The 14887-nt window shown below is 44.7% G+C and overlaps 1 protein-coding gene across 1 annotated transcript in view; it reads left to right on the top strand.

The window, feature by feature from the left end:
- The window catches only part of LOC137345320 (ICOS ligand-like), a 36672-nt gene that overhangs the window by 7179 nt on the left and 14606 nt on the right, over positions 1-14887 (top strand). The window contains exons 3-6 of the mRNA XM_068008818.1: positions 951-1005; positions 7540-7614; positions 12620-12940; positions 13549-13620. Coding sequence (XP_067864919.1) covers positions 951-1005; positions 7540-7614; positions 12620-12940; positions 13549-13620 — 523 coding nt within the window. The remainder of the gene's footprint in view (positions 1-950; positions 1006-7539; positions 7615-12619; positions 12941-13548; positions 13621-14887) is intronic.

Raw genomic sequence — 14887 nt, 5'->3', positions numbered from 1 at the left:
CACAGCAAGATCCCATGTCCCAGGCCCCGGTGTGCTACTGAGACCCAAGCACGGAATCACAGCAAGATCCCTGGTCCCTCATTCGCAGTATGGTCCCGAGACCCAAATGCAGGCACAGCAAGATCCCATGTTCCAGGCCACAGTGTGGTCCTGAGACCCAAACACAGGCACAGCAAGATCCCATGACTCAGGGCCCAGTGCTGGACTGAGACCTAAGCACAGGCACAGCAAGATCCCATGACCCAAGGCCCACTGTGCTCCTCAGACCCAAACACAGGCACAGGAAAATCCCAGGTCCCTCCCTCCCAGTGTGGTCCCATGACCCACACACAAGCACAGCAAGATCCCAGGTCCCTCCCTCCCAGTGTGATCCCGAGACCCAAATACAGGCACAGCAAGATCCCATGTCCCAAGGCCTAGTGTGGTCCTCAGACCACAACACAGGCACAGAAAGTTCCCAGGTTACAGACCACTCCAATATGGTGCTGAGCTCCAAACACAGGCACAGCAAGATCACACATCTCCCCCTTCCCGCCCCCCAGTGTGGGACTGAGCTCCACACACAGACACAAGATCCCAGGTTCCCAACCCCCATTGTGGTACTGAGATCCATGCACAGGCCCAGTAGGATCCCAGGTCCCAGCCCCTGGTGGGGGTGGGAGTGTGTGTGGGGAGGGGTAGGCAGGATACATTGGTCCTCAGTACACCTCGGGTTGGATTTAGTTGTAGCTCCTGTGCTGGATGACGGTGCAGAGATCCCTGTTGGTGACATTTGGGAGTGCGGTTGCAATCAGGGCTCAGTCGTGGTGCAGCCTTCCACAGTGCAATATCCAGTGGACACTCGCAGTACGGAGCTGGCAGGTGAAGCTGCTCCTGGACTGGCAAGGAGGAATTATCATCGTGTTCTCAATTCACGGTCAGAAACTTTCAATTCTATCTCTGTTTAACAGCAGGAGAATGGGATAATTCGCAGCCCGGATAAAACTGCTGGTGGATACATTGGAGGTAAAAAGAAATCATATTCACTTGCTCCCTCTCTGCCTCACCACCCTCTCCCTCAACCTACCCCCCTCACTCCCACTCTTCTTCTCTCCCTCCCTCTCACTCTCTCGCCCCCTCTCTCTCTCATCTCCCACTCGCTCCCTCTCTCCCTCTCTCTGTCTCACTCTTCATCTCTACTCTCTCCCTCTATCCTTCTCTCCCTCTGTCTCACTCTCTCTCTCCTGGTCTCTCCCTCTCTTCTATCTTCCTATAGCTTTCCTATGTATATGTGATGGTTTTCTAGAACAGTAAAATAGTATATTGAGGAACCAATTGGAGAACGAGCTATGTTAGATATAGTATTGTGCAGAGAGAAAAGGGTTGATTATTAATCTTGTTGTCAAGGAGCCTTTCGGAAAGAGTGACCATAATATTATAGAATTCTACATTATGTTTGAAAGTGATGTAGTTCAATCCAAAACTAGGGTCTTAAAGTAAATTGGGAAACTACATTAAAAAGGTATTACTGTAGACAGGAAGTGGTTAGCATTTAAAGAATTAATACATGGCTTTCAACAAATGTACAGTCCTTTGAGGCACAAAAACCCAGCAGGAGAAATGATTCAACGATGACTAACAAGAGAAATTAAAGGTAGTGTTAAATCAAAGGAAGAAGCTTCTAAAGTTGCCAAAAAACGTAGTGAGCCTGAGGATTGTGAGTGTTTTGGAATTCAGCAGAGTAGGACCAAGAAACTGATAAAGAAAGAGAAAATATAATATGAAAGTAAACTAGCGAGGAGCAGAGGAACAGACCGAAAAAGTTCCATAGGTATGCAAAAAGGGAAAAGATTAGCAAAGACAGCAATGGGCCCATATTCACTTCTGGCAGATGGAGTAGAATGTGGGAAATTGCAAAGTTGTCCATTTTGGCAGGAAGAATAAAAAAGAAGCATAATATGTAAATGGTGAAAGATTGCAGAGCTCTGAGATGCAGAGGGATCTGGGTGTCCTAGTGCATGAATCACAAATGTTTAGTCTGCTGGTGCAGCACGTAATTAGGAAAGCTAATAGAATATTATCGTTTATCGTGAGGGGAATTGAATGCAAAAGTAGGGAGGTTATGCTTTAGCTATACAGGGCATTAGTGAGACCACATCTGGAGTACTGTGTACAGTACTGGTCTCCTTATTTAAGGAGGGATGTAAATGCATTGGAAGCAGTTCAGAGAAGGTTTACTAGACTAATATCTGGAATGGGCGGTCTGTCTTATGAGGAAAGATTGGACAGACTAGGCTTGTATCTGCTGGAGTTTAGAAGAGTTAGAGGCGACTTGATTGAAACATATAAGATTCTGAGGGGTCTTGACAGGGTGGATGTGGAAAGGATGTTTCCCCTTGTGGGAGAATCTCGAACGAGGTGTCACTGTTTAAAAATAAGGGGTGGTCCATTTAAGATAGGGATGAGGAGAATTTTTTTTCTTTCAGAGTGTTGGGAATCTTTGGAATTCTCTTACTCAAAAGGCAGTGGAAGCAGAGTCTTTGAATATTTTGAAGGCAGAGGTAGATATTCTTGATAAGTAATGGGGTGAAAGGTTATTGGGGTTGGTGGAAATCCATGTTGACTCTGCCCAATCCTACCATTATGTTCTAAGTATGCAGTTATCACATGCTTTATTACAGATTCTAACATTTTCTCTGTAACTAATATCAGAGTAACAGGTCTGTAGTACCCCACTTTCTCTCTCCCTACTTTCTTAAAGAGTGGGGTTACATTTGCTACTTCCAATCTTTAGGAACTGTTCCAGTATCTAAAGAATTTTGGAAGATGACCACCAATGCATCCACTATCTCTGCAGCCACCTCTTTCAACACTCTGGGAATGTAGATCATCAGGTCCAGGGGATTTAATCAACTTTCAATCCGATTAATTTCTCCAGTACAACATTTTTACTGATTGTAATTTCTTTCAGTTCCTCATTCTCGCTTGAGACTTGGTTCTCTAGTATCTCTCGTTTTTTTTGTAAAAGGGAAATCATGTTTGACAAACCTGTTGGAGTTTTTTGAAGCTAAAACTAGCAGAATAGATCAGGGGGAGCCAGTAGATGTGGAAGAGTCTGTCAATCTGGAATTAGCCTTTATAACCACTCCAGGTGCTGCTTCACAAACCACTGACCATCTTCAGGCGCTTACCCATTGTCTCTCGAGACAAGGAGGCGAAAGAAGAAGGTATATTTGGATTTTCAGAAGACTTTTGATAAGGTCCCACACAGGAAGTTAGTAAATAAAATTAGAGTGCATGGGATTGGGGGTGATATACTGGTATGAATTGAGAATTGGTTAATGGACAGGAAACAGAGAGTAGGAATAAACGGGTCATTCTCAGGTTGGCAGGCTGTGACTAGTGAGGTACTACAAGGATCAGTGCTTGGGCCCCAGCTATTCACAATCCAAATCAATGAATTGGAGGTGGGGAACTAATGTAATATTTCCAAGTTTGCTGATGACACAAAACTAGTTGGGAATGTGAGTTGTGAGGCGGATGAAATGAGGCTTCAGAGAGATTTCGATAGGCTAAGTGAATTTTTTTTCAAATTCATTCATGGGATGTGAGCCTCCCTGGCCAGACCAGCATTTATTGCCCATCCCTAATTGCCCTTCAGAAGGTGGTGGTGGACTGCCTTCTTGAACCGCTGCAGTCCATGTGGGGTAGGTACACCCACAGTGCTGTTAGGAAGGGAGTTCCAGGATTTTGACCAGGAAACATTGAAGGAACGGCGATATAGTTCCAAGTCAGGATGGTGTGTGACTTGGAGGGGAACTTGCAGGTGGTGGTGTTCCCATGTGTCTGCTACCCTTGTCCTTCTAGTTGGTAGAGATCACGGGTTTGGAAGGTGATGTCTAAGGAGCCTTGGTGCATTGCTGCAGTGCATCTTGTAGATGGTACACACTGCTGCCACTGTGTGTCAGTGGTGGAGGGAGTGAATGTTTGTAGATGGGGTGCCAATCAAGAGGGCTGCTTTGTCTTGGATGGTCTTGATCTTCTTGAGTTTTGTTGGAGCTGCACCAATCCAGGCAAGTGGGGAGTATTCCATAACACTCCTGACTTGTACCTTGTAGATGGTGGACAGGTTTGGGGAGTCAGGAGGTGAGTTACTCGCCTCAGGATTCCTAGCCTCTGACCTGCTCTTGTAGCCACTGCATTTATATGGCTACTTCATGTTCAGTTTCTGCTCAATGGTAGCCCCTAGGATGTTGACAGTGGGGGTTTCAGCGATGGTAATACCATTGAATGTCATGGGGAGATGGTCTCTCTTGTCTCTCTTGTTGGAGATGGTCATTGCCTGGCACTTGTGTGGCGCGAATGTTACTTGCCACTTATCAGCCCAAGCCTGGATATTGTCCAAGTCTTGCTGCATTTCTGCACAGACTGCTTCAGTATCTGAGGAGTCACGAATGGTGCTGAACATTGTGCAATCATCAGTGACAATCCCCATTTCTGACGTTGTGATTGAAGGAAGGTCAGTGATGAAGCAGCTGAAGATGGTTTGGCCGAGAGTAATAATAATTAACTGGGGGAAAGCCAACTTCAATGGGGTAAGAATGGAGCTGGGACAAATAAATTGGAATCAAAGGTTGGCAGGCAAAACAGTAGCTGAACAATGGGTTGCCTTCAAAGAAGAGATAGTTCGGCTGCAGTCAAGGTATAGACACATGAAGGGGAAAGGTTGGGCAAAGAACTCCAGAGCTCCTTGGATGACAAAAGAGATGGTGTCCTGCAGACCCCCACCTACCAAGACTGAGGCAAACATTATTTTGACACATGAACATTAAAACTTAAAATTATGGCTGGGAAGAAAAGTTGACCTTTCACAAGGAATTGCCAAGCCCCTGACTGGAAAGACATTTGCATGCTGGCAGACAGTGTTGCAACAAGAGACCCCAGTCCTTGCTTCCCCATTACAGAGAAGAAGAGGTCAGACCAGTTCAGTCACATGACTAACGCCTGGACTGAAAAGATCTCTCTCCTGCCTGCTCACATTTCTTTCTCACGGAACTGAAGACCCATTGAAGTCACAGGAACCCCAAGAGAGAAAAGTCTCCTGCAGTGAACAAGGTTTAAGAAGAATACTGGGCCCCAATGAAAAGCAAGACGACATCCAATCAAGGACCACAGCGAGCTTGAAGCACAGTAAAAACCCCTCTTCAGAGATTGCCTCAAACATTTTTTACATAATTTTTCTTATCTTTTCTGCCCCTATTTTCATGTGTGTATCGTATGCATGCTAGCGTGTGGTGGGGCATGTATCTATAAACAATTCCCATATTAGAGTTTAAGTTTAAGGTTTAATGCATTTCACTTTTCTTCTTTACACCAAAGAAAGCCTGTTTATGCTCATTTCTTGACCTTTTCATTGGAAAGTGGTGAACAAGGATCCACCAAGGGGGCGCTCAAAACACAGTGTGTTTGAAATGAAACCCTGTTGCAGTCAGACCAGGTGAAGACAGTAAAATACCCCTGGACAACTTTCTCACCAGGTCATAACAATAGAGATTAAGATGAAGAAAAAGTGTGCTTATTGCAGATGCCGGGTCGATAAGACAAAAGAGAACCAGGCTGAACATAGAAGCTTCAGAGGGGAAGTGAAAAAACATATGAGAGAAGCAAAGAGAGAGTATGAGAAGAGACTGGCAGCTAACATAAAAGGGAATGCAGAAGTCTTCATAGGCATATTAATAGTAAAAGGGAGGGTGGAATCGATTAGGGACCACAAAGGGGATTTATGCATGGAGGCAGGTATCTGTTTTTATCAAGTAAGAAGATGCAACCCAGGCCACGGTGAAAGAGGAAGTAAGTCAGACACTAGAATAATTTAAAATTGATTAGGAGGAGGTATTGGATAGACTGTGTACTTAAATTTGATTAAGCACCAGGTGAGATGCATCAAGGATACTGAGGGAAGTGAGAGTGGAAATTGCGGAGGTACTGACCATAATCTTTCAGTCTTCCTTAGACTCGGGGGTGGAGCCAGAGGACTGGAGAATTGCAAACCTTACACTCTTGTTCAAAAAATGGTGTAAAGATAAGCCCAGCAACTGCAGGCCAGTCAGTTTAACTTCAGTGGTGGGGAAGCTTCTGGAAACAACAGTTAGGGACAAAATTAATAGTCACTTGGGTGAATGTGGGTTCATTAAGCAAAGCCAGCAATGGATTTCTTCAGTGAAAGTCATGCTAACTAACTTGCTGGAGTTTTTTGAGGAGGTAACAAAGAGGGTTGATGAGGACGATGCTGTTGATGTGGTGCACATGAACTTTCAAAAGGCGTTTGATACAGTGTCACACAACAGACTTGTGAGTAAACTTGTATCTCATGGAATAAAAAGGACATGGATATGAATTTCGTTGAGTGACAGAAAACAAAGAGTAGTGGTTAATGGATGTTGTTCGGGCTGGAGGAAGGTTTGCAGTGGAGTTCCCCCGGGATCAGTGTTGGGACCCTTGCTTTTTCTGATATATATTAATGACCTAGACCTTGGTGTACAGGGCACAATTTCAAAACTTGCAGTGATATGAAACTTGGAAGCATTGTGAACTGTGAGGAGGATAGTGTAGAACTTCAAAAGGACATAGACAAGTTGGTGAAATGGGCAGACAGGTGGCAGATGAAGTTCAATACAGAGAAATGTGAGGTGATTCATTTCGGTTGGAAGAACATGGAGAGACAATACAAAATAAAGTGTACAATTCTAAAGGGGGTGCAGGAGCAGAAGGACCTGGATGTATATGTGCATAAGTCATTAAAGGTGGCAAGACAGGTTGAGAGAGTGGTTAATAAAGCATACAGTATTCTGGGCTTTATTAATAGGGGCATAGAGTACAAGAGCAAGGAAGTTATGTTGAACTTGTGTTCGACACTAGTTCGGTCTCAGCTGGAGAATTGTGTCCAGTTCTGGGCGCTGCACTTGAGGAAGGACGTGAGGGCATTGGAGAGAGTACAGAAAAGATTCACGAGAATATTTCCAGGGATGAGGAATTTCGTTTCTGAAGATAAATTGGAGAAGTTAGGGCTGTTTTTCTTGGAGAAGAGAAGGCTGATAGGTGACTTGATAGAGGTATTCAAAATCATGAGGGGTCAGGACAGAGTAGATAGAGAGAATCTGTGGAAGGATCGAGAACAAGAGGGCACAGATTTAAACTGTTTGGTAAAAGAAGCAATGGCAACACGAGGAAAAATGTTTTTATGCAGCGATTGTTTGAGGTCTGGAATGTACTGCCTGAGAGTGTGGAAGCAGGTTTGATTGAGGAATTCAGTAAGGAATTGGATTGTTGTCTGAAACTGAAGAATGGGAAGGGCTGCAGGGAGAAGGAGGAGGAGTGGCAGGAGGTAAACAGCTCGTTCGGAGAGCCAGTACAGACAGGATGGGTTGAATGACCTCCTTCGGTGTGTAACAATTCTGTGATTCAGAGATTCTCCATTTCTCTGTTTCTCTCTCTCTCACCTTTGATCATTGATCCAACCCGTGTGCCTGCCATAATACAGTTTTTCTTTCTCTATTTAAGGAAATAATGGATCATGGAACATCAAATCCATCATCGCGTGTCTGATAATAATGGCTAAAATCGCACAGTCATCAGGTAGGATCAACCAACGGTATAACTGGGATTCAAGCAGTGAGCTACCTTATGATATAACCGGTGGTATGTCAGTGAGATAAAGCAGTGAGATAACTTGTGATATAACCAGTGATATATCAGCAAGATAAGGCAGTGAGATAACTTGTGATATAACCAGTGATATATCAGTGAGACAAAGCAGTGAGATAACTTGCGATACAACCAGTGATACATTAGAATTTTTAGAATTAGAACATTACAGCGCAGTACAGGCCCTTCGGCCCTCGATGTTGCGCCGACCTGTGAAACCATCTGACCTACACTATTCCATTTTCATCCATATGTCTATCCAATGACCACTTAAATGCCCTTAAAGTTGGCGAATCTACTACTGCTGCAGGCAGGGCGTTCCACGCCCTTACTGCTCTCTGAGTAAAGAAACTACCTCTCACATCTGTCCTATATCTATCACCCCTCAACTTAAAGCTATGTCCCCTCGTGTTTGCCATCACCATCCGATGAATAAGACGCTCACTATCCACCCTATCTAACCCTCTGATTATCTTATATGTCTCTATTAAGTCACCTCTCCTCCTCCTTCTCTCCAACGAAAACAACCTCAAGTCCCTCAGCCTTTCCTCGTAAGACCTTCCCTCCATACCAGGCAACATCCTAGTAAATCTCCTCTGCACCCTTTCCATAGCTTCCACATCCTTCCTATAATGCGGTGACCAGAACTGCACGCAATACTCCAGGTGCGGTCTCACCAGAGTTTTGTTCAGCTGCAGCATGACGTCGTGGCTCCGAAACTCGATCCCCCTACTAATAAAAGCTAACATACCATATGCCTTCTTAACAGCCCTATTAACCTGGGTAGCAACCTTCAGGGATTTATGCACCTGGACACCAAAATCTCTCTGTTCATCTATACTACCAAGAATCTTCCCATTAGCCCAGTACTCTGCATTCCTGTTGCTCCTTCCAAAGTAAATCACCTCACACTTTTCCGCATTAAACTCCATTTGCCATCTCTCAGCCCAGCTCTGCAGCCTATCTATGTCCCTTTGTATCCTACAACATCCTTCGGCACTATCCACAACTCCACCGACCTCAGTGTCATCTGCAAATTTACTAACCCACCCTTCTACACCCTCTTCCAGGTCATTTATAAAAATGACAAACAGCAGTGGCCCCAAAACAGATCCTTGCGGTACACCACGAGTAACTAAACTCCAGGATGAACATTTGCCATCAACCACCAACCTCTGTCTTCTTTCAGCTAGCCAATTTCTGATCCAAAGCTCTAAATCACCTTCAACCCCATACTTCCGTATTTTCTGCAATAGCCTACCGTGGGGAACCTTATCAAACGCCTTACTGAAATCCATATACACCACATTAACTGCTTTACCCTCATCCACCTGTTTGGTCACCTTCTCGAAAAACTCAATAAGGTTTGTGAGGAACGACCTACCTTTCACAAAACCGTGCTGACTATCGCGAATGAACTTATTCTTTTCAAGATGATTATAAATCCTGCCTCTTATAACCTTTTCCAACATTTTACCCACAACTGAAGGAAGGCTCACAGGTCTATAGTTACCAGGGCTGTCTCTACTCCCCTTCTTGAACAAGGGGACAACATTTGCTATCCTCCAGTCTTCCGGCACTATTCCTGTCGACAATGATGACACAAAGATCAAGGACAAAGGCTCTGCAATCTCCTCCCTTGCTTCCCAGAGAATCCTAGGGTAAATCCCATCTGTCCCAGGGGACTTATCTATTTTCACACTTTCCAAAATTGATAACACCTCCTCCTTGTGACCCTCAATCCCATCTAGCCTAGTCGCCTGAATCTCAGTATTCTCCTCAACAAAATTTTCTTTCTCTACTGTAAATACTGACGCAAAATATTCATTTAACACTTCCCCTATCTCCTCTGATTCCACACACAACTTCCCACTACTATCCTTGATTGGCCCTAATCTAACTCGAGTCATTCTTTTATTCCTGATATACCTAAAGAAAGCCTTCGGGTTTTCCCTGATCCTATCCGCCAATGACTTCTCGTGCCCTCTCCTTGCTCTTCTTCGCTCTCCCTTTCGATCCTTCCTGGCTAGCTTGTAGCTCTCAAGCGCCCTAACTGAGCCTTCACGTCTCATCCTAACATAAGCCTTCTTCTTCCTCTTGACAAGCGCTTCAACTTCTTTAGTAAACCACGGCTCCCTCGCTCGACAAGTTCCTCCCTGCCTCATAGGTACATACTTTTCAAGGACACGCAGTAGCTGCTCCTTGAATAAGCTCCACATTTCGATTGTTCCCATCCCCTGCAGTTTCCTTCCCCATCCTACGCATCCTAAATCTTGCCTAATCACATCATAATTTCCTTTCCCCCAGCTATAATTTTTGCCCTGCGGTAAATACCTGTCCCTGCCCATCGCTCAGGTAAACCTAACCGAATTGTGATCACTATCACCAAAGTGCTCACCTACCTCTAAATCTAACACCTGGCCGGGTTCATTTCCCAGTACCAAATCCAATGTGGCATCGCCCCTGGTTGGCCTGTCTACATACTGTGTCAGAAAACCCTCCTGCACACACTGGACAAAAACTGACCCATCTAAAGTACTCGAACTATAGTATTTCCTGTCTATATTTGGAAAGTTAAAGTCCCCCAGAACAACTACCCTGTTACTCTCGCCCCTGTCGAGAATCATCTTCGCTATCCTTTCCGCTACATCTCTGGAACTATTTGGAGGTCTATAAAAGACTCCCAACAGGGTAACCTCACCTCTCCTGTTTCTAACCTCGGCCCATACCACCTCAGTAGACGAGTCCTCAAACGTCCTTTCTGTCGCAGTAATACTCTCCTTGATTAACAATGCCACACCCCCCCCCCCTCTTTTACCATCTTCTCTGTTCTTACTGAAACATCTAAATCCTGGAACCTGCAACATGCATTCCTGCCCCTGCTCTACCCAAGTCTCCGAAATGGCCACTGCATCGAGATCCCAGGTACCAACCCATATCAGTGAGATAAAGCAGTGAGATAACTTGTGATATAACCAGTGATATATCAGTGAGATCAAGCAGTGAGATACATAGTTGTGACAATTCTGGTCTCCATATCCCTTGGTTAGACCACACTTGGAGCATTGTGCACAGTTCTGATCTCCGCATCCCTTGGTTAGACGACACGTGGAGCACTGTGCACAGTTTTGCTCTCCATTTCCCTTGGTTGGACCACACTTGGAGCACTGTGCACAATTCCAGTCTCCATATACCTTGGTTGGACCACACATGGAGCACTGTGCACAGTTGTGATCTCCATATGTCTTGGTTGGACCACACTTGGAGCACTGTGCTCTGTTCTGGTCTCCATATCCCTCGGTTAGACCATACTTGGAGCACTGTTCACAGTTCCGGTCTCCATATCCATTCGTTAGACCACTCTTCAAGCACTGTGCACAGTTCCAATCTCCATATACCTTGGTCAGACCACACTTGAAGCACTGTGTACAGTTCCGGTCTCCATATACCTTGGTTGATCACACTTGGAGCACTGTGCACAGTTCTGGTCTCCATATCCCTTGGTTAGACCACACTTGGAGCACTGTGCACAGTTCCAATCTCTATATCCCTTGGTTCAACAGCACTTGGAGCACTGTGGACAGTTCCGGTCTCCATATCCCTTGGTTAGATCACACTTGGAGCACTGTGCAGCGTTCCAGTCTCCATATCGCTTGGTTAGACCACACGTGGAGCTCCGTGTACAGTTCAGATCTCCATATCCCTTGGTTCGACCACACTTGGAGCACTGTGCACAGTTCTTGTCTCCATATTATAAAAAGGATATAGAGACCCTCGTGAAGATGCAAACAAGGATGATCCCAGAACTGAGAGGTTACATATAACTATCAGGAAAGACTGAACAGGCTGGGGCGGTTTTCTCCAGAAGTGAGAACGCTTGAACCGTGGCCTAATAGAGGTCTTTAAAATCATGGCAGTTTCGATGGGCCCTGTGTGGAGAAGACGTTTCCACTTGTGGGTGAGATCAGAACTCGGGACCGTCAATATAAGATAGTAATAAATGCAGTCAGGGAATTCAGGAGAAACATCTTTCCCCACAGAGTGGTGAGAATGTGCAACTCGCTCCCACAGGGATTGGGTGAAGTTAATAGTGTGGATGTATTTAAGGGGGAAGCTGGAGAGAAAAAGCAATAGAAGGATATGGTGATGGGGTGAGATGAAGAGGTGCTTGTGTGGGGTATAGACATGGATCTGTTGGGCCGAATGGCCTGTTTCTGTGCTGAAATACTGTGTCACACTGTCATCTCTCACATGTCCTTCATCGGACGGGGCATTGAGTACAAGAGTTGGCAGGTCATGTTACAGTTGTATAGGACTTTGGTTCGGCCACATTTGGAATACTGCGTACAGTTCTGGTCGCCACATTATCAAAAGGATGTGGATGCTTTGGAAAGGGTGCAGAGGAGGTTCACCAGGATGTTGCCTGGTATGGAGGGCGCTAGCTATGAAGAGAGGTTGAGTAGATTAGGATTATTTTCATTAGAAAGACGGAGGTTGAGGGGGGACCTGATTGAGGTGTACAAAATCATGAGAGGTATAGACAGGGTGGATAGCAAGAAGCTTTTTCCCAGAGTGGGGGTTTCAATTACTAGAGGACACGAGTTCAAAGTGAAAGGGGAAAAGTTTAGGGGGGATATGCGTGGAAAGTTCTTTACGCAGAGGGTGGTGGGCACCTGGAACGCATTGCCAGCGGAGGTGGTAGATGCGGGCACGATGGAGTCTTTTAAGATGTATCTAGACAGATACATGAATGGGCAGGAAGAAAAGAGATACAGAAGCTTAGAAAATAGGCGACATGTTTAGAGAGAGGATCTGGATCGGCGCAGGCTTGGAGGGCCGAAGGGCCTGTTCCTGTGCTGTAATTATCTTTGTTCTTTTGTTCTTTGTATGTCAGAATTATTGACCTGATCATTGGCTGTTCGGATTTGCTTTGTAGGACATAATATAAGTGCCAGGGTTGGAGGTGATGTACTTCTTCCCTGTAAGAGTGATCCCAATGGAATTGCTAAGGGTTCCATATACTGGCAAATACTGCAAACGAAAATCGTGGTATGGTATTGGAACAAAGGCAAGGAAGGTTCCCAGTATCAGGACCTGCAGTACAGGAATCGAACCCTCATCGCCAACAGTGAAGTCATCAGAGGAAATCTGTCACTGCTGATTCAGGGGCTGCAATTGAATGACAGTGGAGAATACGAATGTATTGTCTCGAAGAAAGGGAGTGCCGAAAGATTTGTTGTCAGACTGGCAGTAAACAGTGAGTGCTAAAGTCATCTCTGTCCGTCATACATTACAATCATATATCTCTCTGTCTCTCTGTCTGTCTGTCTGTCTTTCTCTCTCTCTTTCATGTCTCTCTCTCTTTCATGTCTCTCTCTCTCATGTCTCTCTCTCGCATCCCTCTCTCCCTCTCTCTCTCATGCCTCTCTCTCTCTCATGTCTCTCTCTCCCATCTCTATCTCTCTCTCTCTTTCATGTCTCTCTCTCTCACTCATGTCTCTCTCTCCATCATCTCTCTCTCTCATCTCTCTCTCATCTCTCTCATCTCTCTCCATCTCTCTCTCATCTCTCTCATGTCGCTCCCTTTCATGTCCCTGTCTCTCTTTCATGTCTCTTTCTCACTTTCCTGTCTCTCTCTCTCTTTCCTTCATGTCTCTCTCTCTCTCTCTTACATGTCTCTCTCTCTCTTTCATGTGTCTCTCTCTCTTTAATGTCTCTCTCTCATGTCTCTCGCTCTCTCTCATGTCTGTCTCTCTCTCTCATGTCACACTCTGTCCGATTTTCTCTTTGTCGTGTCCTCTCTCTGATCCTGACCCATTGTCGATGCAAAACATCGATTTGCTCTGTTTGATTTGTGTTTAACAGATTCTAAGACGGAGACTGAAGTGAATACCAAACCAGACAGCTTTGATAACTATACCAAGCCTAATAATACAGGTGAGAGACCATGAGATCATAACCCTGAACCCTAATGTATACTAGCCCTTACCCTATTGTATACTGACCCTACCCCTAATGTATACGAAACCTAAACCTAATGCATACTGACCCTGAACCCTAATGCATACTGACCCGACCCCAAATGCATACTAACCCTAACCCGAATGTGTACTGACCCTAACCCTAATGGACACTGACCCTAACTCTAATGTATACTGACCCTGAACCCTAATGTATATTGACCCTAACCCTAATGTGTAAGGACCCTATACCTAACGTACACTAACCCTGAACCCAAATGTATACTGATCCTACCTCTAATGTATACTAACCCTAAACCTAATGTATACTTACTCTGAACCGCAATGAATACTGTCACTAAACGTAATGTATACTAACCCTAACACTAATGTGTTACGACCCTAAACCTAATGTATACTGACCCTAAGGCTAATGAATACTGACCCTAACCCTAATGTGTACTAACCCTGACCCGAATGTATACTAACCCTGAACTGTAATGTATACTGACCCGAACTCTAATGTATACTAACCCAATACCTAATGTATACTAACCCTGAACCCTAATGAATACTGACCCTAAAGCTAATGTATACTGACCCTGAACCTAATGTATACTGACCGTTACTCTATTGTATACTGACCCTGAACCATAATGTATAGTGACCCTTACCCAAATGTGTAATAACCCTAACCCTAATGTATACTACCCCTGACCCATAATGTATACTGACCCTGAACCCTAATGTGTACTAACCCTGAACCTGATGTATACTCACGCTGAACCCTAATGTATACTGAACCTAAACCTAATGTATACTAACCCTGAACAATAATGTATACTGACCCTGAACCCTAATGTATACCAACACTAACCCTAATGTATACTACACCTGACCCATAATGTATACTAACCCTGAACCGAATGAATACTGACCCTGAACCCTAATGTATACTAACCCTGAAACTAATGTATACTGACGCTGAACCCTAATGTATACTGACCCTAAACCTAATGTAAACTACCCCTGACCCATAATGTATACTGACCCTGAACCCTAATGTTTACCAACCCTAAATCTAATGTATACTGACAATGAACCCTAATGTATACAGACCCAAACCCTAATGTGCACTAGCCTTGAACCCAAATGTACACTAACCCTAATGCTAATGTACACCAAGCCTAACCCTAATGTATACTAACCCTGAACCATAATGTATACTGACGATGAACCCTAAT

This window comes from Heterodontus francisci, chromosome 28, assembly GCF_036365525.1.
Source record: "Heterodontus francisci isolate sHetFra1 chromosome 28, sHetFra1.hap1, whole genome shotgun sequence".
Taxonomy (NCBI): domain Eukaryota; kingdom Metazoa; phylum Chordata; class Chondrichthyes; order Heterodontiformes; family Heterodontidae; genus Heterodontus; species Heterodontus francisci.
This window is presented reverse-complemented; position numbering and strand designations above follow the sequence as displayed.